The sequence below is a fragment of the Elaeis guineensis genome, chromosome 9 (assembly GCF_000442705.2).
Source record: "Elaeis guineensis isolate ETL-2024a chromosome 9, EG11, whole genome shotgun sequence".
NCBI lineage: Eukaryota > Viridiplantae > Streptophyta > Magnoliopsida > Arecales > Arecaceae > Elaeis > Elaeis guineensis.
In genome coordinates this window covers 92082661-92110503 of record NC_026001.2, presented here as the reverse complement: position 1 = coordinate 92110503, position 27843 = coordinate 92082661, and the positions used below count along the sequence as shown (strand labels likewise).

Here is a 27843-nt window from a genome sequence, read left to right as displayed (position 1 = left end):
GGTCGATGAACTGCAGCGGGTGGTGAATGGGAGAGTGCCCAAGGTGGTGATGAGCCTATGAAAGGTTTTACTTTTCAGGAAAAAAAATGTTTTTACAATTTCTTAAAAATACAAAGGGATTGTAGAAAAACTAAAAGTAAAAATCAATTATCTACAACAATTCTGTGATTTTTTTTTTCTCAGTTTGTATTAAACAGAAAAAAAAAAAAGGAAAAACAGATGTAATGCCAAATAGAACCTTAACAAACTTCCTAATTCCCAGATTCAGATTTACAACAGTAAGACAACCCTTACAGCAGCACACAGCTATGCCATGCATGCACATATTGCTGATTACATTGGATCATATGTACAACAATTAGAACAATAATTTACAAGAACAGATATAGGACCCATAAGCAATTCAGTACATTACGGACAGGCTGCTTGAATGTTGCAGTATCTATCTGGATTCACCAAAACCTGAGGGATAGTGAGTCAACATGAGCCCAAGTCTTCCCAAATTCAAATCAGTTCATGAAGTCATCATTTTCTATTATCTCAAAATCATCTCGAAGTCTTGATGTTGCTTCATCTGCATTACTTGACTCAGCCTGTAGATTAGCATAGAATAAAGTTCAGGCACATGGTTTGAGATTTATCCCAACACTAGAGATGACAGAAATGGCAAAAGTAATCGAAGCCCTACAATGACCAGTAGCACTGCTAGCAGTCAATATGTCACTGAATGCAAATTATGTGGGGAAAAGGATTCTAAAAGAAAACATATAATCAAAAATTTTGGCAGAGGTTCAGTAATATTGCATTCCAAAAGAAGCAAACCATGTAATCCAAATTATGGAAAGTTTTCCAATAGTCTTTGTGGTTCAAGATTGCCTCTATTATTCAATATCCCAAGAATGGAAAAGAAACAAATCGTTTCCACAAGATAAGGCCTTCCAACAGGTATAGTTATTCCAGTGATGATAGAGACAAAAGTTCCCTAGAAGATAGATACAAGCAAACTGGGCCATAGCCCAGCAGTTGCAGCCTCTTCTGGTTGGGGGAGGTACCGAGTTCAAATCTTCAGTGTTTCCCAACAGAGAGATCTCTAAGATACAGTAAATTTGAAGGCAGAGAATAGAACCACAACTGTAACTAGATCTGTCAAATATTTATGGTATTAAAACTGGTAGTTGTTACCATAGCTTGACGGTATCTTTCAAGCATTCGACGGTACTGCTGCCTTGCATCAGGAGAGTCCACCATTGAAAGTACTCTAGACATAGCTTCATCAAGAGCGGCATCAACTTTCTGCTTTCGGAAATCCTTGGCTACATCTTCTTCTTCCTCTTCATTATTGGACAATTCTCGTTCAGCTCGAAAACCTCGTAAACCAGCCCCTCTCCGACGCCACCTGAGTACAACCTTTTCTACAACACTGACAGCCCGAAGGATCTCTCTGTACTTCCTTCTTACCTGATGACCCCTTACATGAGCCTGTCAAAATGTAAATTGAAAAAAAATAGCTACATCAGAAGAATATATGCGACTCCCTTTTTTCACCAACAAAAGCATCAGCAATTGCAGGAGACGACCATCATTCCTATAAGCATCAATTCTGCATCTAAAACAAAAAAAGAATAGTGAAAAAGAAAGAGTTCAAGACCTGTCATGGAATGGAAGTGGCAGTTCATGATCTAATAGATTCATATTCAAGCTTAACCACCACTACAGCACAACATTTAATCCATAGGAAATTAAGAAGCTCCATGCTTTTGTTTTTTTTTTTTTTAAAAAAAAAAAAACAACTGGCATTCAATTGAACAGCATATCATTTAAGTTGTGTGGTAAATTTTTGCACCAAAGGATATGGAACCAAATTTTTGCACCAATCTCGAATGGATGCATGTTTCTCCTTCCAGATGTCCTTCAATCTCTTAATCATATGCATCTAAGATCCTGGTTACATTCCAGGAATTCAATCTTCAGGGGACATTGTTTCAATCCTCTTTCAGACTCCTTTTAGAGCATTGTCTAGGGTTATCAGGCAAATCAACAAAGAAAGAAACAATTAAACAAGGGCAACATAGTTAGGTACATCAGAAATCAAACATCCATTAATATACATATCATCACAAATCAGATAGACAGTTAGGCAAGCCTTCTTTACATTCTTATAAATTCACTAGAAATTGAATTTAGATTAGATATCTAAACAGAAACAGGTTCGAAAACTCTAGCAAGTTTTCATTTTGACTGAAAATTCAACTAAGTGGTTTTGGACATTTAGAAACAACAAGTATATAACATTTAAAGAATTAACTAATTTCTCAAGCCCCTTGCTGGTGAAAAGAATCTGTGTTTAGATCAGGTACTGAAGACTTAATGCCATATATGAACCACTGAGAAAATTTTATACAGCTTCATAGCTTAATTGTCGGATGAGTCAGAAAAACATAAATATTTTATGAAAACATATGCTTAGAATATTCCAGAAAAGAATAATATCTTTGTATCTACATCAATATATTTTCCCCTCCTCCGAACCACTCCCTTCCCTGCCCCAGCATTTTTACAGCATCTAAGAATAGTTTGTACTTTGTAAGACAATCCCTATTAGCACTGAATTAGAAAGGAACCTACAAAAGAATCAATCCATATTCAACTTGTGGTACTAAAAATTGAAGAATTGCTTTTCAAGTATGTAAAATATTTTCACTAATCAATTGGCAAGTTTGTAGTATTTCCATTTAAATTTCCTTTTGTTCTCTTTCTTCTTGATAACCACTTGATTCTCCTCTAAAACGCAACTTCCCAAGAAAATTGTTCATATAACTTATTCCAAAATCGGTTAGAAAAGCCCCTGAGACCCTGCAACATTAACACCCTTCATGCCCAAATAAATTCATCCAAGAAATGCATTTATGTAAGCTTATAACTGTCAAACAATCTGTCCTAACTCCTAAATATATAGTTGGTCAATGGATAGTTTAATTTACAATAGTTTACACTTCACACAATGGCATAATGCATATGTTATTTGGCTGATAGCTCTGATTTTTATAGTTGTAAACTTCAGATGAAACCACCCAGTATGAAGGAATGCTGAACGGTGCCAAATTGGCCGGTTCAAGGTATACCAAGCGGGACCAGTCGGGACCAGCACAATTCTGGCTATATATTTAGTTCATCCCCCCTAGCTTGGAAACATCAAGAGAGCGCGAAAGAGCAATCCTTCCAGCTCGGAAAAGAGCAAGAGAGAGCAACACCTCCTGTGAGCACCCCACCCCACCCCTCCCCCCCCTCCCCGGATGGTCCGCCCTCCCCTCAACGGTAGCTCTCTCTCTCTATCTCTCTCGCATGTGCATGCACACGTGCTCAAGCTAGGGTTAGGGTTTGCCGAGGCAGCCCTTCCCCTTGTCCCTTGTCCCTTCCTCAGGGTTAGGGTTTGCCAAGTCAGCCCTCCACCTTTCTCCCTCCCTCCCTCCCCCTCTCTCTGAGAAAGGGAACGAAGGAAAAAGGGAATGAACCAATCCCCACCATTTTTTTTTTATTTTTTGAATTTTGAATTGAATTCGGTAAACCACAAGCCAACTTCAGTCCAAAAGTTAGCCAAAAAAAAGTCTGAAAAAAACTGGAATGGCATGGTGAGGACCCATACCATACTGTACCATCGGCCGGAATGGATCATGGTACGGGTTCAGTGGACCTTGCCTAGTATAGTCTTACAATATTGTGAATGCACTTGGAAATCTCATAGGTGCACATGTACATGCGCCATTGTACAAAATGAATGGGACGGTGCAGTTAAAGTACCTGTATCTTTACTACATGTTGACGTAAAGTTAGGAAGTCTTTTCGTCCTTTCCAACCTCGATATTTCTTTTGAATAGATAGAGCCGCTTTATCAAACTTCTGATCATGAAAACCATGAAACAGCCTATGAGTCTTTGCTGCTGCAGAAAGCCCTTGAATTTCTTCTTGAGTCATGCCATAGTCATCTTGACTTAAAGCAGCCTTTTGTTGCCTCTTTCTGAAAGAGTGAGCACGGAAGGCAGCTTGTATGCGTGCAGCAGCTTGAGCTGCATTTCTGACAGCTGCCAAAGAATCTTTAAGTGAAAGCTCATCTTCTGCTCCACCAACATGTATTTGGACACTCCTCTGGGATATGCTTTCCACGGCTCTCTCTGCCTCCAGCTCTGCGGACCCTTTGGAAATCTCATTTTCCTCCATTGTGAGAGAAGAAAGATGGCTAGTTAGAGCAACTTCTGAAAGATATCCAGCAAGACCTTTGTGGCCTTTTGCAGAAGCTATAAAACCTGGTGTTTTGCCCACTGGATCTTGTGGAGTGGGATCTGTAACAGCTCCAGCTGACGCACCAGCAGCAAGAAGTTCAGCAACCATATTTTCCCTACCACAAGAAACATTTTTAACTGTAAGCAATAACATTTGTCCACTATGAAGCAGAACTCTAGATATACACTAAATGACAGAAATCTTAATATTTTCTTTTTCTTTGTTAGCACATATAGCTCTGCTTTCTCAATCAGACAAAGTTTCAAATTGAATGCATGGCACTTGTCTACATGAGAAACAGCATCAAATAATATATTTCATAACAAAAATTCTAACACCTTCCAAAATATGCAGCCCAATGGAGGGCTGTCCATCCATTTGCATCACGAAAATTTATGCCAACACCAGCACCAAGAATAGGATTTAGGGCCCACTCATATCCCAAACCAGAAATCAAATGTATGATGCCTTGCTCTTGCTTGGATAACAAGCAACTTGTCCCATCATTTCGTTGATTTTTGGATGATATCCAGTGCTGCAATTTATCCTTTAATAGCTCTTGCATGATCCATTCTACAGTACCTAATGAATTTTCACAACCAACTTGGAGTGACTCGATTATTTGCTTCCAAGGATCATCAGTTTTCAATTTTCTGGACCGTCCAACTTCCGCAACAGCACCTTTTGAAACTGTTAGACTATCATGTCCACATAAAAGAATCTGTACAAGTCTGGCAAGCAATGACAATTCTTCAGCACTTTTTGTTGCATCTGTTGATGATGAAATGCCTTTGGAACTAGAGGTTTTTGCCATTGCACGAAATTCAAATTCTCGCACTTCACTGCAGGACTCCCTATTCCCAGATGTGATGCAAAATGTGACCTTACCAGGACTATGTTGAGGAGCCTGGCAACGAAGGACACCATCCTGAACAATTTCAAGAGGAACCTCAATATCGCCAAACATAACCGCCCAGGCACAATCTGAAGGATTGCAAAGAAAGTTTCCAGTAATAATAACCTGCATTACAAGGTTTTGCATCATAAGCTTGTTTCACACAATGTTCATTCACTAAGATGGAGAGCAAAATTATTGTTTGAGGAAAACAATTATTATAATTCTGCAGAAAGATATGAAAGAATAATTAGTTTCAGAAATTTGTTTAGATCAAGAAATGGAAGCACAAAATTTTATGAACAATCTAAAAGATTGTAAACTTTAAATGCTAAACTGGAACAGGTCTTTAAACTGATTGCAACTTTCAAAAATGGCATAACTTAGTGAAAATGGACAATTTTGAATATTGAATGCAAACGACGGTATTGGAGAGATGATGTAGGAAAGGGATGAGCACAAAATCTACTGAATAGTCATGAAACAAATATGCCTTATTTACACTGTTAGCAATTTATGTGTAATTGAGAAGGGAATCGAATACAAGATCGGAAACCTAAACCTTAACCAGAAAAGTTGCCCCATCTACCAGGGATCTTTATGGGTCAATATATGACCCACAATGGACTGTTTTCACACTAGCTTCAGCTTAGTGTCAATCCTTCAAATGATTGGCACTGATCTCCTGGCAAGGCAATTTTGTGCAACAGAGAGTTCTACCATAAAACCTAAGAAGTCCATGTAAGCTTACGAAGACCTCTTATTGATCCCACAATTTAAGCTCATGAATCCACAGGGTAACCCTCCATATTTCCCATAAAGCTATATAGAAGGCACGACGGGAGAAAACTCTAAAGCTTTAAGTAGAGAACTACATTCATTTCTAAGTTATGATCATAAACCCAAATGCCAAAATGAAGCATAATAAGATACAGGTAGTCATAGGAAAAAAAACATAAAAATGAGGTATGTGCAAAAGAAGCTGACTACAATCAAGAAAAGAAAACTGATTTAGAAAATATGCAATGTAAACAATAGGGAATTTTACCTGCTGGTTCCTATCAATTTGCACAAAGAATTAGCATATTTTACTAGTTCTCTCACAGTTTTCACACATGTTTCTTGGTTATCAGCATAATAAATCAAGTCGAATAAAAAATGCTGGTAGAAAATAAGATATATAAATAATTATAGAACTAGCTGTCCATGTGTCCACATGAAAAATTGCATAAATGGTGGTTCAAACCCATAGACGTTGACGTCTTTATCAATCTTCCCAAGTTCTTAACCATGATCAGCCTAATATTAATTCCAAAAATACACATGATAAAGCCTTTCATTTTAATTGAAAATAGCAGCAGAAATTGTTGCTGCAAATTAATTTAGGGACAATTTTTGGAATTGATCAGTACTGAAATCTTCAATTAAAGCAGTTATTGTTTTATACCAAGCCTTAATCTGTGAACTACTTTTGCAAATCCCACTTCAGGGTACTATCAATTGTACCATGGACTCCTCAATGAAAGATAAACATCCTCCACCAGAAACCCCACATAAGTACATAAGAATCCATGTTTTGAAGCTGATATTTTGAACTTCACATAAGACTTGTAGGCATTCAGTAAAAAAATACAAGACCTCCAGATCATTTTCTTACCACATAATTCTTACAACTCTTTCATGTAAAACATGTCTTTATAAGAACCGAAAAAGACTCAATTGCGAAAACACATGTTAAATCCTTCAGTGGGTTCTATTTTGAACATGGAAAGAAGATTCTGTGCCTATATCACTTTTTTTTTCTTTTTTGTTTTTTTGGGGATTTGTGAAAAGGGGATGGCCAAATCCCATCTAATTTATTAAATAATAAAGAGATCCTGTAACCATGTCAAATTTTGATACGTACAACGTTCCAAATACGCTATTGATTCCAACCTTGAACAAAAGAATCAAAGAAAAAAACATAAATAGTATAACTAATCAACAATTTCAACTTTCTACAGTGTACCTTGGTACTTTCATATGCAAATGCCCATTCGGGACAGATTTCGTGAATGCTGAACCGTTGTTTCTGTGCCACAGTCAAACTTGAATACATTCCAACAGAACTTTCAAATTGGCCGTGATCAAACCATGAGCCTGAGAAGTCAGGCGTGTACGTATTATTCCCAGCAGCTAAATGCTCAGTCCCCATCCAATCAGTGCTATTTTCTTTTCTGAGCAGAATGTTGGCCTCAACAATGCTTGTACCAGAGGAATGTACTCCAGCATCTGAGAGCTGTGAACTAGAGGTTGATGACCCCACAGGATAGTCAGAGCCCAACAAAAATCTTCTTGTTGCTGATAGCTGTAAACTTAGATCACTCTCAGAGATCTGGTTACCATTAGGCCTACTCTCTGTTTTAAGCCAAGTCAAATCTTCTGACTCCTCAAATGGAATTGCAGACATACCAATGCTTGCGGAGGAAGAGAGCAATGCATCCTGCAAAGAGAATGCAAATGAAAATATTTTGTAGTCCATTTCTGAGATGTGACCAAATAACGTGTCCTAGTTATGGCATGCTTTCGCAAAACGAAAAATAAAATCTGCTTTTTAAAGAAAAAAAGATAAGGAAAAGCCTAGGACTTTTCTTTCCCTAAAGTGAAAGATATCAAAAGAAGCCAATACTAAAAACTCAAAATCATGCACCCACCAAAACTGGCATACCAGAAGCCAGTTCATAGCCATAGCAAAATAGTTTATTTCAATGATTTAACATATGAAATGACTTGTAAAAGATGCAAGGAATAACAGCCAATCAGGTGTTCCTCACGGCTAATGCTGAAACCAGAGAGAATCCAGATATACGATAGAGAAAAATATAACAAAATATGAAAACTCTTACATGGTCGAACATATTTCTAGCAGGAGATGCCAAACCAAATGCCCTAGTGCTGCAATTTGAAGTTTTAACATGGGAATCAACACCTGCTGAACTTGAACTCAACTCCAGCATGTCTTTCCATGAAGGAGACTGCTTCCTCTCAATACCATAATCCAAGCATAGTGACTGGTCTTGCTGAGTTCCATGGTCACCTGGATGAAATGTGAATATGACAAATTTTAGTTTCACCTGTTTTAAAAGTTAGAAGAAAACAAAATAAAAGATGCTCTGAGTATGGAGGCTAAGATAGCATTTTTGGCACACAACAAGCAGGAAAGAAAACTGTGAGTGTCATACAATGATAGATCAAAAAACTAGTTTATCTCCCAGACTGATCCACAAAATTATTCATTTCCTAATGCACATTCATGTGGATATGAGATTACTATGACTATAAATTGAGGGGGAAAAAACACTTGTGCGGTGGCTTGATTATTGAATAGAGTAGTGAATTGAAGAATGACTGAGGACTAAGAATCTTGAAAACGACATAAGGAATTATCTGGCTGCACTTTTCATGCTTCACTATGATGGTATAGAATCATAAGGACATCAATCTGTTCTCCTAATTTTTGAAGCCAATAAACAAAAATAATTGACATTAGCTACATATTTTGATCCCTACTAAAAGATAAATTCCCAAAAAACCACTAAATAAAAATTGACAGCGAGCTCTTATTAATGGGACAGAGGACAAGGGAGGGGGATGTCCAAGACACTTGGGATGGGGGATCTCCCAAGATGTTCCAATTGGGATGCTGAGATGCTAGCGGGATGGCTCTATCCCAACACATGGGAAGGTATCCCATCTCAATGTCCTATTGGGATCTAAATCCTTGCTCATTACACTCCCTATAACGTTCTGAAGCTTTATCAATTATCGATACTGGGAACTTCAATAAAACTTGCTCATTTCTCGGCATATGTTAGCAGTGAGAACACAAGCTATCAACTAAGGTTCATCAAAACTCAACCAATGTATTAGCAAATACATTTGATCCATACAATCTAATTACCCAGGGTAAGTAATTCTAAGAGGATTGGGACCAATACATATAACTTAAATTTGACACAGTTCCTCCTGAAAAATATTTTTGTGTTCAATCAGATGTAATAACAAGATCTCACCCTGGAAGTAATTGGCAACTGCATAATTGGTTACCTGGTGACAGAAAATAGTTCTAATAAAACTAGTCCATTGTTAACCAGCCAATTGATTCCAAAATCTTAAGCTAATCCTGAAAGGGTCAATAATGTATACCAAGCTTAACAACCCCTCCCCAACATGTGACCCAGACCAAACACATGGAGGGATAACTGAGTGAAGACATAGAATCAAAAAAACATATAATCAAGAATAATTAAATAAATAACTGAACAAGAGGATATTCAAACTCATGACTTCCCACAAACTGGAGCTCTAATATCATGTTATCTAACTAATGGACCCCAAAACCTTAAGCTGATAAGGTAAGGTCAATAATGCATACAAGGCTTAACATCAATGACTGTTAGCAGAAAAGCAAAAAAGAATCAAGATGAAATTTTGATAACAATTGCTTGATAAGATAACATCAGCTATTGAAATTTTGAATGACATCATTGGTATCAAAATCACGGTTTGACATATCGTATAATGGAGGCATACAAGGCATGTCCACCACAGTACATATTGCAGGAAAGTCCCCATATCTACTCATAATTTGCCATTACAGGGCAATACAGCATGAGATATATAACGGCAGGTAAAATACTATTAGGCAGTATGTATGCAGTATGGTTGGTTTATACAGACCATGATCAAATGAAAACCCTCATGTGTTTGTCAAGTCCATGCATGTGAAAATGCATCACAATTAAAACACTTAAGATATATAAAAGGAACTTCTTGAATGAATATTACTGAGAAAACATGGTCAAGAGGGAAAAACATATGAAGTACCACTATACATATGGGTACTAAACATGGCAAAAGTTTTATCTAAAAGTGAGGACAGGGGGGAAGAATACTCAAGCATATGGATGTATGCATGTGCAAAAAGTGACTCTTTTTAAGCATAAATCAACCTCTAATATCTTATTAGAAGTTAAATGGGACAAAATAACAGTTGCAAAACATACAGATCCAATTCAATACAAGCATACAACATATTCAAGTATTAGAATCTTCAAATATGATTCCTCCACTATATCCAGATCCGAGTGCTTATGCGATCATGAATGTCATCCTAGGAGACAGCAATACATTAGATAACAAATAAATTGAATTTTCACAAGTGCTGCAATTCAGCTCCACTTGGAGATGATTTGGCATGGGTTTGGTGTATTTCAGTTTTGCTTCAACAAATATAGGAGAATCAGATTTGCAAGCATATCCAGGTGTCCGACTTGGAAAGAATGAAAAAGCTGGATACAGGAAACATAGGAATAATGATAATTTTAACTAAATTATAGATTTGTACCATTAAAAATTGTTTGCTTAAACATTAAAAAGAAAATGTTGAAAAGATATTGTTTGTTAAACTCTTTCAATATACATGTTTTCATTCAAACCAATTAACTCAAGGTTCCAAGAAAAATAATATTTTGCACAGTTTTTCCAATATCCACATCCTATACCAATATCTGAAAAGAACAGCTAATCACTCCTGATGTCAAAATAGAGGATCAAACTCATTGCTGGAAGAATTGAAATCTTCTAATATTTAAAAATGGCTACCAAAGAACTTCATAAGTATCCAAGTGTCTAATAAAAAACCGACTCAAATATGTAGCCAGCATGGATTTTTGGAGTTGGACATGAGCATTCACATAAAACAGGTGTCTTTCACTTTTTTTTCCCATTCTTGTAGAGGTTCTTTCTCTTACAAAATTTTGCCCTGCCATTCTACTTCCATGCCCAAGGAATGGGATTCAAACCCATGACACAATCTTCTCGTATGTTGTTTTAGCAAACCAATACTTTAAACACTGATCCATTACCTCCAATTTCTTGATTGGAATTGGACGTGTCAGGTTGGGTTGGTTGCTACAATATATGGGCCATTTGGTTTAGCCAATATATGGCCTCAAGCTTTCAAATACCACCGAACTGGGACAGTACAAATGTACCATACCATTCCTGCAGGTCTCCAGCACCACTACACAGTGTATTGTACAGGATGCAGTCCCCTACCATGTATCGACACGCAGTATTGTATAATTCTGGAAAAAAAAGGGTCAGAGGTATAGTGCTGGTATTTGAAACCTGGTTAATTATCTGATGTGTAGCCCTTAGCCCTACAAGTTTGTGCAACTTAAAATTGAGGGAGGAAAAAAAAAATAGGAATCAGCTTTAGATAACACTTACTGTAAACAACCAGGATTTATATCAAGTTATGTATCAAATAATGTGTATCCAGTTATGCACTTGCATGACATTTGTTTTATGCACGTAGGATGCATCCAAATACTCGTATTAAAAGATATGGCATATTTACTGCGATGCTGTTTGAAAGGCATCTTGACATATTAGTAGACAACAACTTGGATATGTAAGAATAATGGTCTAATTCTATCAATCAGCTTTTCAAATACATATAGACTAAGTTCTGTGGTGTCATCAGTTAGTAACATAGGTTATAATGGCTAATAACCTATCCACTATGACTATTGTTAAATTCATCCGAGCATAAAAACAGCAAGATTAATCAAGTTTACAGACAAGGAGAGATCAAGATTGTGCAATGGGATAGGTGCCTAAACCTAAATTTCATCCCCTGCCTGACCACGTAGGGAGACATACTAGTATGGGCATGACTGCCAACCTATAGAAAACTTATCAGACCATGCAACTGACATGACAATCTAGATAATAACTATTGAAGTTAAGTTTGATACAAATGTATTTGTATCAGAGCTTACTACTATAACACTATAATAAGCTGGACCTTGAACCGGTCTTCCTACATTCCAGGCTTCAATTCGCCCCAAAATATTATTGAAACTGGTTTAGATCATCTTGAGATTCAAAAAGTAGCATATTCAGTATTAGCCCAAAAGTATTGATGGAAAGGAAGCAGCAGTAAGGCAATGCTTGCAAAAAGATGATCATAAACATCTACCATAGCTGGTTAAGTCAGCTTCACAAATTATCACCATCATAATCATCCAACCCTTTCCTCATCAAACATGGAATTTGCTATAAGGAAGGACACTAAGTAGATAAGGCAACATGGAAGGAGTAATGAGATATGACGAGCAATTGTCAACCTGACATCAAAACTCTAGAAACTGGTGTTGAGTTCCTCACAAGAGAGAGGTCTGCTATGAACGTATAAGGCCAAATGATAAATATAAAAGCATGACTTATCCATCACAGTTTAAGCGCATGCAACCAAGGAACAACCTTTTGAATTCCCTCAAGCTCCTGGTGTCACAAGCACAAATAAGACAAGAAGCCAAATGAAATACAGTCATATAGTCAGCTTTATGAGTTCTCAAACAATAATTCTCACCAAGGGCTAGCTTCTCCAAATCCTTAAACATACTCTTCCTCAAGATATTTTTCTTTCTTTCACCACATATTGACCTCAACATCCATCCTGTATGATTAGACAGTTAAACCACCTTTCTTGCCCGAATTCTGAATTCTATTACACAGGGGACCATAGTCTTTCATCAAAACTTCACCGTTCATTGCTAAGGCATGTTTCAATAACATAATCCCACATAGAGCCCTCTCCACTTCATCAACTTTGCTCTATTTTCTATTTTATATTTTCATCTGACCATCAAGTTTTTAACAAAATAGACTTTGCAATGGAACTCATTCAAATCTGTTATTTCTTGACTATGAATTCTTTGGTAACAAAACATAGCAATAATGATAATAATTAAAAAAGACTTGGGCTGTGTTTGGACACAGACTAGCTAACCAGGGGTTGAATAGATTTAACTCTTTGTAATCACCCTCTAACCAGCTAACAAGCAGTTAAAATTATCCACTATTTGGTTGACATTCCCAGGGTCAGTGAGATGAAGAGGTGGAAAAGTGTGAGAGTGAGAGAGAGGAGAGAGGAGAGAGAAAAGAGAGAGTGCTTGGTGCCTAACTTTATTTCACCCTTACCCTAGTTAGGTGATCTTTTGACCCTATGACTGAAAAATATTATCCATCTGCTGGTGTTTCATTGGTTAAACTGATAACCTCTCCTTATCCACCAGTTAACCAGCAAGCAAAAATATCTTTAGGGGTTGAAGACAGCCTATCAACCAAGATACAAGTAAAACCGTAATTAGTAATTAATCTGCACCAGGCATTGCAAAGATTACCACTACAAAATGATGCAAGATATATAGGATGAATATCGCTATGTTTGCAAGGAAATTGTTGATAAGAATGTTTATTTTGTAATGTTTTGATATTTACCTACAAACATACCAGCACCTGTCAGGTTCAGACAAACCTCCCGCTAGGGTCTACTTAAACACTGGATCTCTATTTTTGACCCCATATGCGGACCCTCTCGTTGTATATCAGCCATCTTGCATCAGGTGATGTAAATGCAAATTCAATCACTTCCCATGACAAAATAATTTATGTGGAATCTGAAAAACGAAAACAAATGAACTTCGTACAAATTTTATTATTTTCAATTGCTGGTTAATTAGTGGATAAGGAGAGGTTATCAGTTTAACCAATGAAACACCAAAAGACAGATAACATTTTTCATTCATAAGGTCAAAAGGCCACCTAACTAGGATAACTTTATTTCATAGGGGAGGGTGAAATAAAGTTAGGCACCAAGTTCTCTCTCCTTGCCCACTCACACACACTCCTTTCCACCCCTCAGCCCCACAAAAAAAAAAAAGAGAAATGAGAAAAAGTGCCAGCTCCTTGGTTGTTTCTAATACTTATGAAGCTAATACTTTAAAATGATTGTAGCACTAGGCCACTAGCTAATTTGACCATGTCAAGCCCAGACCTGGCCCATTCATTGCTCATACAAACCTATGACTAAGAGTGGCTTGTGCAATCACAAGTCAATTCATGCTTAACCAAGTATGGTCATTACAAGATATGTTAACCACTTTGGCCCAATAAGGGCTAGGACAAAAGAGCGTGCTTTAAAAGCTAATAAGCATTAGTTTAAAGTTTACAATTTTAGAAGTTAATGAGGTTCCCAACAGAACTGCTGGGAAAGACATTTTCCAAAATTGAATAGCTTGATATCAAGGACATAAGTGCCACAAACACAGGGCTTGCCAGCTAGAGGTTGGCATGTCATTTGCAGTGCCTTGCCAACACAACTAAAATGCAAAAGAAAAAAGGGGTTTTAACTTTTAAGCATGGGATGGCACATAACGAACCAATGCTGGGCACCAGTTATCACCCAAGCAAGGTACACGCTGGCCTGCATAGACTGGTACAGACTAGCAGTTATATCCATGCATGATAGTTATGTTTAAATGTTGACATATTCACAAAATTTTACGGTGCAATGGATCAACAGCCACTTGCTTTTTGTACCTTCATCTCTCTTTTCTTCTTGTACATGAAGTAAATTTTCAATTATAGAAGGATAAGGACATAAGCCTGTAAAATATAAATATGGTTAACTCTTGTCATATGGCAAAACCAGATTACATATAAGCTAAATGAGATGGAATATCAATGCTGAAACAATAGGAGGCATGCTCTATTCAGTTCTTCTTTGTACTTCATAATCAAGCTTTTCAAGTATCATAAGAGCTTCAAAGGTAAATGAGCCGATATATCATATATGTCAATAGATATTCAGGAAATCTATGATAACCATCCACCAATCTGAGTAATTAAAAGAACAAATACCACAAGTTTTCAGAGACTGAATGTTGTTGTAATTTTTCTGCTTCCTGGCTTCTTCAAGTTGACCTTGCCCTGCAAATTCCAAACCACGGAGCAGATGTTCATGTGACTCCTGTAAGGAGTCCCTTGTTCCAAAATCCAGATCTTGTAAATTCTCATTCTGACCAGCGAATGCAGGCAGGTCATCAAAGAAAATAGAGTTATCATCATCATCCAGACTTAACTGCTCCGCAAGCTTCCGCAGAGCTTGACTAACTTCCGGCCTTGATGATTGGCCATCATTTAACGATTTATACATCATATTCATGCGGTCACTCTCGAGGTTCTCTATGACAAACTTAGAACTAACTTCTTCCACAGACCCCGGACTGCAAGAGCTCCGATATGGTTCATACAGGTCATTAGTTCCAGACGTGAAACCTTGAATTTGGGCATTGTTAACACTGGTGCTCTGATTGAAAGTTGAACAAGATTCAGTTGACAAGTTTGAAGTAGATCCTGAAACATATCTTCCCTGCATGACACAAAAGCAGCACGTGCCATAGTGAAATCTCCAAACAAAATTAAATGAGCAAAGAGCATACAGAAGATAAAATTAATTTTGTTATCTTCATTTCATCTTTCCTTTCTCATACTTCACTTTTGTTCTTAACAAATGGTAGCATAATTTTCTTTTGTACAAACTTAATCCTGAAGAAATAAACAGCAGAATAATTATAAAATCACCTTGATGGAATAAGGTCATCTTTTTTTCCCTTTTTGGTAGATAGCCATCTTCTTTGTTAACTTAAAAAAACATGAGAAAATAATATAATGCAAGAACAACAACAGCATGGAGTACCAATGGATTACAAAGGCACCTCTAAGAAAATTATAAAGGGATAGTTTGTTGCAACTCCAAGTAACATAAATCAGTGCACACAAATCAGTGCTGTCCTTTTGTTGGACTCAGAATTATTAAGTAGATGCTGAGTGTCAGCAACTATTTCTATGAACTGGTGATGATATTGCAGAGAACTGAACATCATCAGGTACAGGACAAGCTCATTTTGGTATATTGGCTTGTGAATAATGGTGCTAAAGGAATTGTTATCCGTGCTAGTGATCTGCAACTAAATTAACAGTTCTTGAGTTTCAGAGCTGTTGAGCAGATAAAAAAAATGTTGATAACTATTTCTATGAACTGGTGTGATATTTTAGGGAATTAAACATCATCAGGTACAGAACAGCATCATTTCAGTACACTGGCAATGTGAAGAATGGTGCTAAAGATGGTTATTTATGTTGGTAATGTGTAGCCAAATTAACAGTCCAAGGTTTCTTTCTTCATTCTTGGATTGCTGTCGAGCGTTCTGGAGATGCCAATAAAGTGAGGCCCCTTGGTTTCTTACTTCTGTATTCTACCCTTTCACTTACTACCCTTGTTAGACTTCTGCCTTCCTTGTTAATTAAACTCACAGCCTTTTACCAAAAACAAGTTTAAACATAAATGACTCCCTGTAAAGGAAGGTCCATAACACACCTCAGCTACTTCTCTGTAATGAACAAGAACAATGTGCTCATAGGCCCTGCAAAGAAAGAAAAACTAATCAAAACAAGAGACCGAACTCCCAAATATCGTTCCAGATGAAAGCATAATGATGTTTTCTCAGGCAAAACCTAACACAGCATGCATATGGAAAATTGTTATATAATATACATGGTTTTGAATCCTTATAGAGCAAGCAGATAGATTGGAAAATGTACGTATCCCATAGAACTTAGTGACATAGGAGAAACTTGTACATTCAATAGAGTGAAGGCCCACAGCAAAATTGCTGACACATGATTACATGGTGATTGTACAACTTTGGCAGCTGCAATCTAAAGTTTACGTCTTAGGAGAATAATCAAAGCTTTCCTAAGTGAAAAATAAACATAAAATCATAACAGGCTGTTTCAAGATGCGAATGGACAGTTGAGAGGTCAATGGTCAACAAAAAAGTGACAGTAGGAGGCTGTCAGCATTCTAGGTGAGATTACTATTTGCTAAAGTGAGTGAAGGTAGAGCACATCAGCCAGACCTCTTGAAGCAACAAAGGCTGCTGATCACAATCAATAATAGCTAAGGCAATAGTGCTTCTCAGAAATCAATTGAAAGAGTTAAATGCACTACATAAAATCCACTCCAATTGCCAGTCATCAACTTAAAACTATCATATCTTCCAAGGATTTACAGATATAGAAATCCTCTCTAATGATTCTAAAGTAGCATAACAGAGTGACATTTTCCAACTTGAAGCTATGATGAACGTATGTCCGTGCCTAACTAATTATGATATCAGCTGCATACTCCATTCAGCAATTTCATGAAATATTGTTGATATAGTGAGTGTTGAATTCTATCTAGAAATGTTGATAAAAAACATGAATTAAAATGATGATTTCCTAGACTAGAGTTCCAATTTGCATTTGTCAATTTCAGTGTTTTAAAATGAAGTATATACTGCCACATATGTGCCTACATATGTGTATGCGGTCCCTTAACCACACCACATTGCCTATATGCAGTACCATATGTGGTCATTCCATGTATAGACCAACAAGCTGGTCCATTTAGCATTGCTTGACTATCTATGGCCTACTTAGTACAGTGGCATATGTAAGTCCGCTTAGCATTCTGGAGTCATGTATGAAGCCCACTCTTATGCAGGCCCATGTAGATGAAGGGGGTTCAGGCTGATGGTTAGGTTTGATATTGCTTTTGGGTGAACCTAATATCGCCATATGGATATTAATACTAATAGTGCTAAAATGTTAATTATGTTATAATTATTGTTTTAGATACTAAACGGCAAGCACTAATTTTCAGTTATTATTGTTATTAATATTGCTATTTATTATTGTTTTTACTGTACTTAATATATTATATTTATTTTTAAGTAATTCAAAATTAGTAACCACATATGCAGCCCACATACCATATATACACGATGCAGTCCCTTGATTGTCTACACACCACAGCCGCATTTCAAAACACTGATCAGTTTATGTATAGTTTTGACAACATCCCAAATTACCCTTTGGACACAAGTAAATGAAACACTCCAGAATTTGCCATGTTTCTTTGTTGCTGCACTGAATTCATTCGTATGTTATGCTATATAAATCTTCAAGTGCTTGAAAGAAGAACAAGGGCCACTGTACAAGCACCATTGCCCCAAATAAAGGCGAGCTAAGATGCCCTGCAACTTAGAAATTACATTTTGGGGAACTAAAAATTGTAAAACTTGACTAGTCTTCGGTCTTCCACCAAATTAAGACATAAAACATTATAACTACTGATGGCATCATATGCATATATGTTTATGCTAAATTGTTCCAACAACCCCTTTTCCAATGTTACATCTATTTATATTTTCTAGGATAAATTGCATTTCTGGTCCCTAAACTAAATCAGATTTTTTTAAAAGGTTCCTAAACTACAAAAACCTAATGTTTACTCCTTATACTTTCTCTCCCTAGGTTCTGACCACTCTCTCACTGGAAATCCTAACTAGCAATAACCGGTGCTTATGTGGCGAAAAACATCTAAATGAAGATGGCGCAACATATGGGTGTTGATGTAGCACAATCGATGAAAATTTTTATTTTGCTGATGCGGCATAGGTGATAACATGGCATCTGCTGTGGAATTTTTTCTAAAAATATCCAACCACCAAGTGACATATCAGCATCCATAGATGATGTGGCATATGGATGATGATGTGGCATCTACTGTGAAATTTTTTTCAAAAGTGTTCAATCACCAAGTGATGCATCAACCACCATGGTAATGTAGCATAACGGATGAAAATTTTTATTTGCTGATGTGGCATCTACTATGGAATTTTTTCTAAAAATCTCCAATCATCAAGTGACACATCAACACCCATATGCCACGTCATCATCTATGTCATACCATCACCTATATATTATAAATTATATTTTTCATCCTCTAAATTTGACCCATGTTTTTATATGGTCCTTATACTTTAAAAAAAAACTCTGATTAGGTCCTTTGATTTTCAAGTATAATTTAATTTAATCTTTCCAATATAGTAGTAGAGAAGGTGATAATTCTATTGCAAGATAAGTCATTGGATACATTTAAAAAACCAAAAATAGCAATGATATTCAAAATAGGGAGGCTAGGTCCAGACCTGGAGATGGTCTCAAAGCAGATCAAGTTCGGGGATCTGAAAACCACCTTTGTGAACATAGCCGCGACAACGAAAAAGTAGATAAGCTCAGCATTCTCAATTTTGCTGTTGCCAACCTCATAGCCACTATTGAGTTTCTCCTTAAAAAAGAATATATCGATAATCATGGACTACATAACTAAGGATGCCAGACGTTTACTCCAACTGGAGTATAATAAATCCCCTGATTAGGATCTCAACCATTGCTTTATAGTTCAAAAAATCTCTAATTAGATCCCCTGATTTTCAAATATGATTTAATTTAAACTAATATAATTTCGATAGTTAAAACTAATACAAAAAGGTAATACATAAACTAAAAATTAAAAAATATATATTGATAATAATATTATTATATTGCCCAATTCTACTCCATCTTCAATTATACTCTTAACCCATGCTCCTTTTCCTCCTATCTTGTATCATAATAGACATAAATATATACAAGGAAAAAAACTACATCATCATGACTCGTATATTACACCCCATCATACGTATATAACCGATATAGATATATACAAGGCAAACATAGAGAGTTCGATCTAAACCTAAGAAAATTGAAAAGCAAAAGTGGATCAACAAAAGAAAAAGAAAATAATTTATACTTTTGATTCATTTATTCTCTTGGCTTGCCTATGCTACTTCAGTCGGAGTAAACGCCTGAGATCCTTAGTTGTATAGTCCACGATTACCGACCTATTCTTTTTCAAGGAGAAACTCGACAGTGACAGCAAACTCGACGGTGACAGCAAACAACGAAACTGAGAACACCGAGCCTGCATACTTTTTTGTTGTCGCCTCTATGTTCACAATGGCGGTCTTTAGATCCCCGAATCTGATCTATTTTGAGACCCTCTCCAGCATGGTTTTGAAAATCGGACCAAACCATCCGATTCAGGCCGTATCGAACCATACTAACACGGAATCAGATCGGTTCGGCCCTGATTTTCCGCATCGAACAAGAAAAAAAATTAGAAACCGCATGGTTCAGCCCTGAACCAGATGGTTTTGGATTGAACCAGGTAGTACACCACTATACCGAGCCAAACCGCCCGGTTCGATGGCATTTTTAAGCCCCTGAAACATAGAAGTCGAATTTCGACTTCTCTGTTTCTCAATCTCTCTCTCTTTCTCACTCTCTAACACTGAGAGGGGCAGGAGACTCTAGAAAAATGTGGATTAAAGCCTTAAATGTGTGTTTCTCTTTCCTATCTCTCATTCCTCTCTTTTCCTCTTGTTGTTTTTGAAAAATTCATGAAAAATGAAAAAACAAGGAGAAACCGTGTCAAATTTTTTTTAACATGATTTTAATATATATTGTAGATCTATGAATGATCTACACAATGACACTAAAATCATTAATTTTCGTTAAGTATATAATTTTTAAATTAAAAATATATTTTTAAAATAAAAATTATTAAAAAATAAATTTAAAAAAAATAACTGTAAAATCATATTATTGTTCAAGGACTTGCAAACTACTTAAATTAGTGTCACACATGATTAAAAGTGTATCGAAGTGATACGAATATTAATTAATACCACTAAATATCAATTTTGACTTTAAAACATTCAAGAATCCATTAAAAATTTGATTGGACATCCAAAAAAATGGCATGCCGATCACCAGCACGCCTGTCGTACCGTATGTTGATACGGTACCGAACCAGTATCATACCGAATCGGCCGGTGATCGATATCGATTTTAAAAACCTTAATCTCCAGGCTTGGACCTAGCCTCCTTGTTTTAAACCAATGCCATTTTTGGCTTTTTAAATACATCCAATGACTAGTCTTGCAATAGAATCATCACCTTCTCCACAACCATCCAAGAGAGGTTAAATCAAATCATACTTGAAAATCAAAAGACCTAATTAGAGTTTTTTTTAAGTGTAAGGCTATATAAAAACATTTGTGAAACTTAAAAGGATGAAAAAAATATAATTTATGGTACATAAGTGCTGATGTGGATTATGGACGATAATGTGGCATATAGACGTGACGTATCACTTCGTGATTGGATGCTTTTGAAAAAAATTCTATAGCAGATGCCACATCAGCACCCATGCCACACCAACAAAATAAAAATTTTCATCCATTATGCCATGTCACTTATGAGTGCTGATATGTCACTCAATGATTAGATACTTTTGAAAAAAAATTTACAATAGATACCATGTCAGCAAAATAAAAATTTTCATCCATTATGCATGTCATCATCCAAATGCCACATCACCTATGGGTGCTGACATGTCACTCGACGATTGGACACTTTCGGAAAAAATTTCATAGCAGATGCCATGTCATCACCTATGCCACATCAGCAAATAAAAATTTTGATCCATTATGCCACGTCACCTCTGTTAATGCCACACCATCTTCATTTAGACTGTTTTCACCAATAAGCACCAATTATCACCAACTGGGATTTCCGATAAAAGAAAGTGGCTAGAGTTTGGGGAAGGATCATATTAAATGGTTCAGAAAGTACAAGGACTAAACATTAGGTTTTTGGAGTTTAGGAACATTTTAAAAAATCTCGACTTGGTTCAGAGATCAGAAATATAATTTATCCTAAAATTTTATCTTTGAAATGCTCCTAAGAATTTTTATGAGCATGACATCAATTAAGCTGGCGAACTGATAATAGCAAAATTTGTTATGCAATTGTACTTTAATGGAAATAAGGCTAGAACAGTTAACCATACAAGTGGAGTTTGACATGAATGACCGTACAAATATGGTAGGTTATGCATGAATGGTAATTACACATGTCAATATACAACAATTCCATGGTCAATCTGTTGCATTAATTAATGCAGCACAGAACACACAGATGTACAGCTTTGCTCTTCTGTGAAACGTCATGCATAATCCATCTTGATGAACCTTCCTCCATGATTTCTTATGACTAAAAAAAATAATTGAAGGTAATAAGTCATGGTAAGATTGCCTGAAGTCTGAACAATTTTCTGTCTGTTGTAACTTTAATCCTTACAGAGTAAACTCATATGAATGACCAGTTGAAACTTGAAAGTACAGCAAGCATGTATACTAGAATTGTGCAAGAGTTTTGACAAGCTGGAAGATATAATTATCAGGATGGTAGATACATAGAAAAAAAAGGAAATAGGATAAGTTAATAAAAAGTATGTGAAAAGCTGTTAATGCTGGTATCTGAACTTACGGGTCCAGCATCCAAAAACTTCGCCTCTGAAAATAAGGATTTTTCTCTCCATGAGCATAGTAACAGTTCAGGACATCTACATTCCCAACCTAGAAATTCACATGCGAATAACATCAGGGGAAAAAATGATGTTCAACCAGATTAAACAAAGCATACATAACATAGACTACAGATGACAAATAAGGCAACCATTTACTACAAATCAAGTAGAAAACACAACCACAGTCCCACAAATTCACTGGCCAGTGGTCACTGATAATCAGCAGTAAATAATTCAAAGTCAGGTAATGGAAAATATATATTGCTCGAACAGTTCTTTTATCGTTGGTACTAGACACTAGGCTATGTGTCATAACAGTGTAAATTTAAGAAACAGAATTCTATATCCTGGAAATACCAATTTGGATGTATGCATATTTTGAGTTTAGATTGATGCTCCACTTATGCTTCTAACAAGATAATAATCATCCACTGCAAATTAGATAGAAAAACATGACATTTGTCAGTAATGACATTACAAAATAACTTAGTTCACAAATTTTAAACCTGCTTGTTTCTGGAACCTAAACTAGATTCTATTGAAGTCCTGACCATTTATGAATTATTCTAAGCAACCTTTTCCATCCTTTTCACAAAATCCAGGTTGACTTTCCCCAATCATAGAATAGACCTGCTACACACACCACCAAGAAAGCATGAATATTTCTTTTTTTGCAAATTGTCTATTTTGTTTAATCTAACTGAGCTTCAATGTTGCACAAAAACACTCTGTAGTGGATTCTAAGTTCTACAAAAACCAGCCAGGGTCAAATGATGTAAATTCTAAAGTTATAGAACAATGCATGCGTTTCTCATGTTCCAAATACTTCTTTGGAAACATGTGGCTGTTGCAACAGGTATCCAGTTGAAGTACAATCAAGTCAGCCATATTAACAACTATCCCAAAAGCCCAGTGGTCATTCTCATAAATGTTAAATGGGACATTGCAGATGAAGACATTTGTGAAGGATGGAATCTAGGAATTTTTTTTTCTTTTTCAAGTCTCGCTTCTTTATTTAAACAAAAAAAAGGAAAAAAAATCTAAGCATGCCAAAAAAAAAAAAGGAAAAACAAGTCGATTTTCTCAATATCTAGTAAAATGCTTAAATTCAATTCATATGATCTTAAAGTGAGAATTGTAGAGTTTATAATGTTGAATGGTTCAACTTAATACGGAAAAAAATCGATTATTTTGTTTCCGTTGCAATAAAAGGTTCTCTGAAAACATTTTTCAAAAATAATAAAGAAAAACTCTAAAATCATGTTATTGATAAGGATAGATTTCTTTGTATTCCTCCAAAATCCTAATAACAAAAAATCAACCAAGCACAACATATGCATGTAATGTATGTGCTTTACATGGTCTCCACTAAAACCATCCACACAAACATATATATAATAGTACCTGAAAAACATAGCCATCCAGGAAGTTAGATTATGTTCCCTTTCAATCCACAAAGTTTTCTGATGATTCTAGTCCTATTGAAGGAGAATGGCAAATCCTAAAGCCAAAAGTTCCAGTATATAATTTGATGCCAAGCAGCACAGATAAAGCCAAGAAACTTTAATAGAAGAGCTGTAAAAACTCTAGGCCATAATCAGTACACTGCTTTTTAATGCCTGGGGACCCACTTCATTAATGCCAAAAAACCCTCTCCATTGTTAAGCAGCACAGATAATATGAAGAAACTCCTTCATTAATGAGCAAAGTCTCAGAAGATGAAACACACTCTAGTGATCAGCTCATCTGCATATAACTTGTGGCCTCCTGGGTTAGCATTACCTACAATGTGCATATTGTTTGTTGGTTCCTTGCAACTCATGTGATGCGCCGTTTTGTTGTCATCTTACATGTAATTTGCTACACTCGAAGTACCATTTCTGACTAACTTTTTGCCCCCAAATTGTCCATTACAATTTCGAGTAAAATCTGATGTATATGAATTACCATCTTACTCTTAGATATTTTATCTTTAAGAAAGATTCTCATGTATCGAACAAAGCAAAGCAGCAGGTTACAAACTGCAACTTGAGCATTGAAACTGGATATTGACACCATGATGAAGACCAGTGTTCCACATATTTCAATATATTGTAAATGACAATGTGATGACTGCACATAATATGGCAGCTATGGTAAAATGAACCACACAAATGTCAGTTGCCAATTTATCAAACATTATTTTGTGCTCGTCATATTCTCCTCAACTTTCCTCTTATATGCTCTTCAGCTCAACAACTTTTTCATGAAGTAGCATACTTCTCAAAACTGCTTCTTTGTCCTACTATATCTCTATGTATGATAATCCTCAAATTAAGAAGTGAGAGTTCGATTGCCAGTTTGTATAACACAACCACAATATACCAAATGTACATAGTACACTTATTGGTCTCATATGTGTTATGGTGATGCTGCCATTATAACATATAGAAGAGTAAGGGGCTTTTACGCTAAAAACTCGAGAATATATTGCATGCTTCTTCCTCAAATATTTGTTCCATTTTTCACAAACAAACTAGTTTTATAACTCATTATCTTTCTGTAAAACAGAATTGATCAGTGAAATTTATCACAAATGCAAACAACTCTGAGAATGCAGATGTAACAAGCATAGGCAAGTTGCTTGAACAAACCTTAAGTCGTTCATGTGCTTCCCCAACAGTTCTTCCATCTTTCTTCCTTCGCCACAGATGACCATCTTTACGGAAAAAACGGAGTATTCTACGATTGAAAAGGAACAAAGAACCACCTGGAGACAAATCGAGACAATCAAAATGTATAGATGAATAGAATCAACAACATCAAACTTCTAGTGTATGATGAATTCTGTCTTACTGGGTGGCCTCTGGGGTGGCTCTTGTGTGAGTGGGAATCTCTCATAATTCTGTAAGATGAAGAGAACTTCGGAAGGCTTCAGCCAGCGTGTATGAGCCTCTTGCTGAAGCACATTTATGTCATAAACTGATACAGCACAAAAAAGAAAACACATAAAGCAACAAAGCAAACATATGTATAATTATTATATCAACATCTCCATGCAGAGAAAGGTTGTTCACACTACAAAGTCTAAGGGCTTGTTCAGCATCGTGATTGTTTTTGTTTTTCTTTCTCTACAAATTAGTAAAATACCACATGGAAAATTGATGTTAAAGATAGCATTCGCACAAAACTTCTACTATCCTTGCTTTTATATTTCACTTCTTGGAAACCAATAATTCTTTGCTTCTGAAAGCCCTAAAGATCTTACAAACAATTGCTAAAACAAAAGATTCATGAGACATGTTATCCAGTCTAGTTCTTTCTTTTCTTCTGGGGTTTCTGAGAACAAATACAGAAAACAGAAGCAATACCCAACGGGCCCTAAGTTCCCGAATTAATTTTTCAATAATTCACCATATACAACCATCCTTGCTCAAGTAATACCCAATCCCAGCATCTAACAACAAACGTCAAGACCATGGTATTTTGGTTCAATAAAGCCAATGATTACGAAAAAAATTCTCAACTTGAAAACCGAATATAGTACCATTTTGAAAATTAATGTCCATTTCAAAACAAAAGATAATTAAAAAAAACAATCTTTGAACGACGCAAAAACCTGAAAACCGCAGCACTCCCTGATCCAAATTTCACAAATAGACTTCAGATCCATCTATCAGATTCTCAAGACAACAAGTCAATTCTACAGTTCTACCTAACCTTACCGACAAAAAAAAACAAAAACAAAAACAAAAAATCAGCAAAAATTAGACAACAATTGACCCGAAGTCAACGAACCAAAAGATCAAGGGAAAATCGAATCTTTATACCTAAAAAAAAAAAAAGGATTCCGTGTTACCGTGCTGCATCTTCTTCAGCAGAAAGCACAAGCTTCAATCTTGGCGACGGAACTAGTCGGAGCTCCAGTGAGGGTGAGGCTTTAAGAGGACGAAATCCTAGGGACTGGAGTGATGCTAGAAAAAAGGGGAGGAGAAAGGGGGCTTGAACCTTGACGGAGATGAGTTGGCCCTTCTATTTTGGTGGGAGACATGGCGGAAGACGAAGGAAGGAAACTACTGCGAAGGGAAGGAAAGGTAAGAGAGAAAGAGAAGAAATAAATGGCAAGCAGCTGTCTTTTTTTAATACAGTTGGGGGAGTTTTGTAATCCAAATGGAGCCACCACATCACTGATGATTTTTATCCTGAATTAATCCGATCCCAGTGACCCGGAATAAAATTTTTATACTCGGATCAATCATTAAAAAAAAATTATGATCAAATATATTTTAAAAATATTCATCGAAAGATGAACGATCATATATATATATATATATATATATATATATATATATATATATATATATATATATATATATATATAATTAATCCGATCCCAGTGACCCGGAATAAAATTTTTATACTCGGATCAATCATTAAAAAAAAGTTATGATCGAATATATTTTAAAAATATTCATCGAAAGATGAACGATCATATATATATATATATATATATATATATATATATATATATATATATATATATATATATATATATATTAAAATATTTAAAAAAAATTAAATTTTAAAAATATTTAAATTATTTAAATAAATATTATATAATGGATGTCTCAATATATCCGGACGATGATGGTCCGATTAAATTTTTTCAGTGATCTAACATCATCGTATATGATATGCTTTACATTGATGATTAAATATTTTTAAATATCTATAAATAACTTATTTAATATTCTATAAAAGATAAAGATAATATCAAAATTATTTTAGATATATTTTATAAAAATATTTTTATTAATTATATAAAATATATTATAATAAAATATTAATATGTTAATTGCTAATATAATTCATAAAAATATATTTATTAGCCTTATAAACTATTAATCATATAAAGATAAATTAATTATTATTATAAAATTAATATTTTAATTAATATTTAAATATATTATTTTTAATATTAATATTTATTTTGATTAGAAAAATAAGAAAAGTAGAAGCAATATATTAAATAATTTTATTATATAAATATAAAACATAATAATTTATTTTAACTATAATTTAAAATTATTATTAAATAATAATATAGTTAATAATATATTATAAATATAATATATTTTAAATTTCATGTGCTAGAACTTTGGCTTGTAACCATAAAAAATTGGTATGCATTTTTTTGCTAAAGTTAAATTTGGGATTATTAAAAATATTCTTCATCGAAGAAGAACAAGTTATTTTTTAAAATAACTAAAGGATATTTTTTATCCTTAAATTTTAGTCCAAGAGCATTATTATGCGCATGATTTTGGATATCTCACCTTAAGGACAAATATTCCATCATTAAGTTAGACGGTGATTTGAAGAGTGGGAATAATTTGAGATTTTTGTTACGTATGATCACCGTAATGTAGCCAAATATAATGATCTCATCATTTTCACTGATATTATCCTTAAACGTGGAATGATTGCCTAGTAC

General features: G+C 35.4%; 1 protein-coding gene across 3 annotated transcripts; it reads right to left on the bottom strand.

Moving 5' to 3' along the window:
* Positions 1–222: 222 nt before the first annotated feature.
* LOC105032684 (calmodulin-binding transcription activator 4) lies at positions 223–26476 on the bottom strand. Of its 3 annotated transcripts, none has more exons than XM_010907192.4 (12): positions 26209–26473; positions 25206–25331; positions 25004–25119; positions 22331–22419; positions 16446–16491; positions 14927–15437; positions 8059–8249; positions 7182–7655; positions 4617–5299; positions 3799–4393; positions 1183–1479; positions 223–593 (listed from the first exon to the last, which is right to left on the bottom strand). In XM_010907192.4, exons 1-12 carry the CDS (start codon positions 26216–26218, stop codon positions 510–512), a joined length of 3222 nt encoding a protein of 1073 aa, XP_010905494.1. In that variant the 5' UTR covers positions 26219–26473; the 3' UTR covers positions 223–509. The 3 variants fall into 3 exon arrangements, with proteins under 3 accessions (XP_010905494.1, XP_019701962.1, XP_073099788.1); XM_019846403.3 differs by having other exon boundaries at positions 25206–25308; positions 26209–26472; XM_073243687.1 differs by lacking the exons at positions 223–593; positions 1183–1479 and adding an exon at positions 1779–2016 and having other exon boundaries at positions 26209–26476.
* Positions 26477–27843: the final 1367 nt, after the last annotated feature.

Bases quoted from the DNA above. Each gene is read 5' to 3' on its own strand.
- LOC105032684 (XM_010907192.4), bottom strand. The intron at 16,492-22,330 runs GTAAGTTCAGAT...CTTTCTTTGCAG, and splicing joins AGTTTTTGGATGCTGGACCC to GGCCTATGAGCACATTGTTC. The intron at 15,438-16,445 runs GTGTGTTATGGA...TGTGTCATGCAG, and splicing joins ATTACAGAGAAGTAGCTGAG to GGAAGATATGTTTCAGGATC.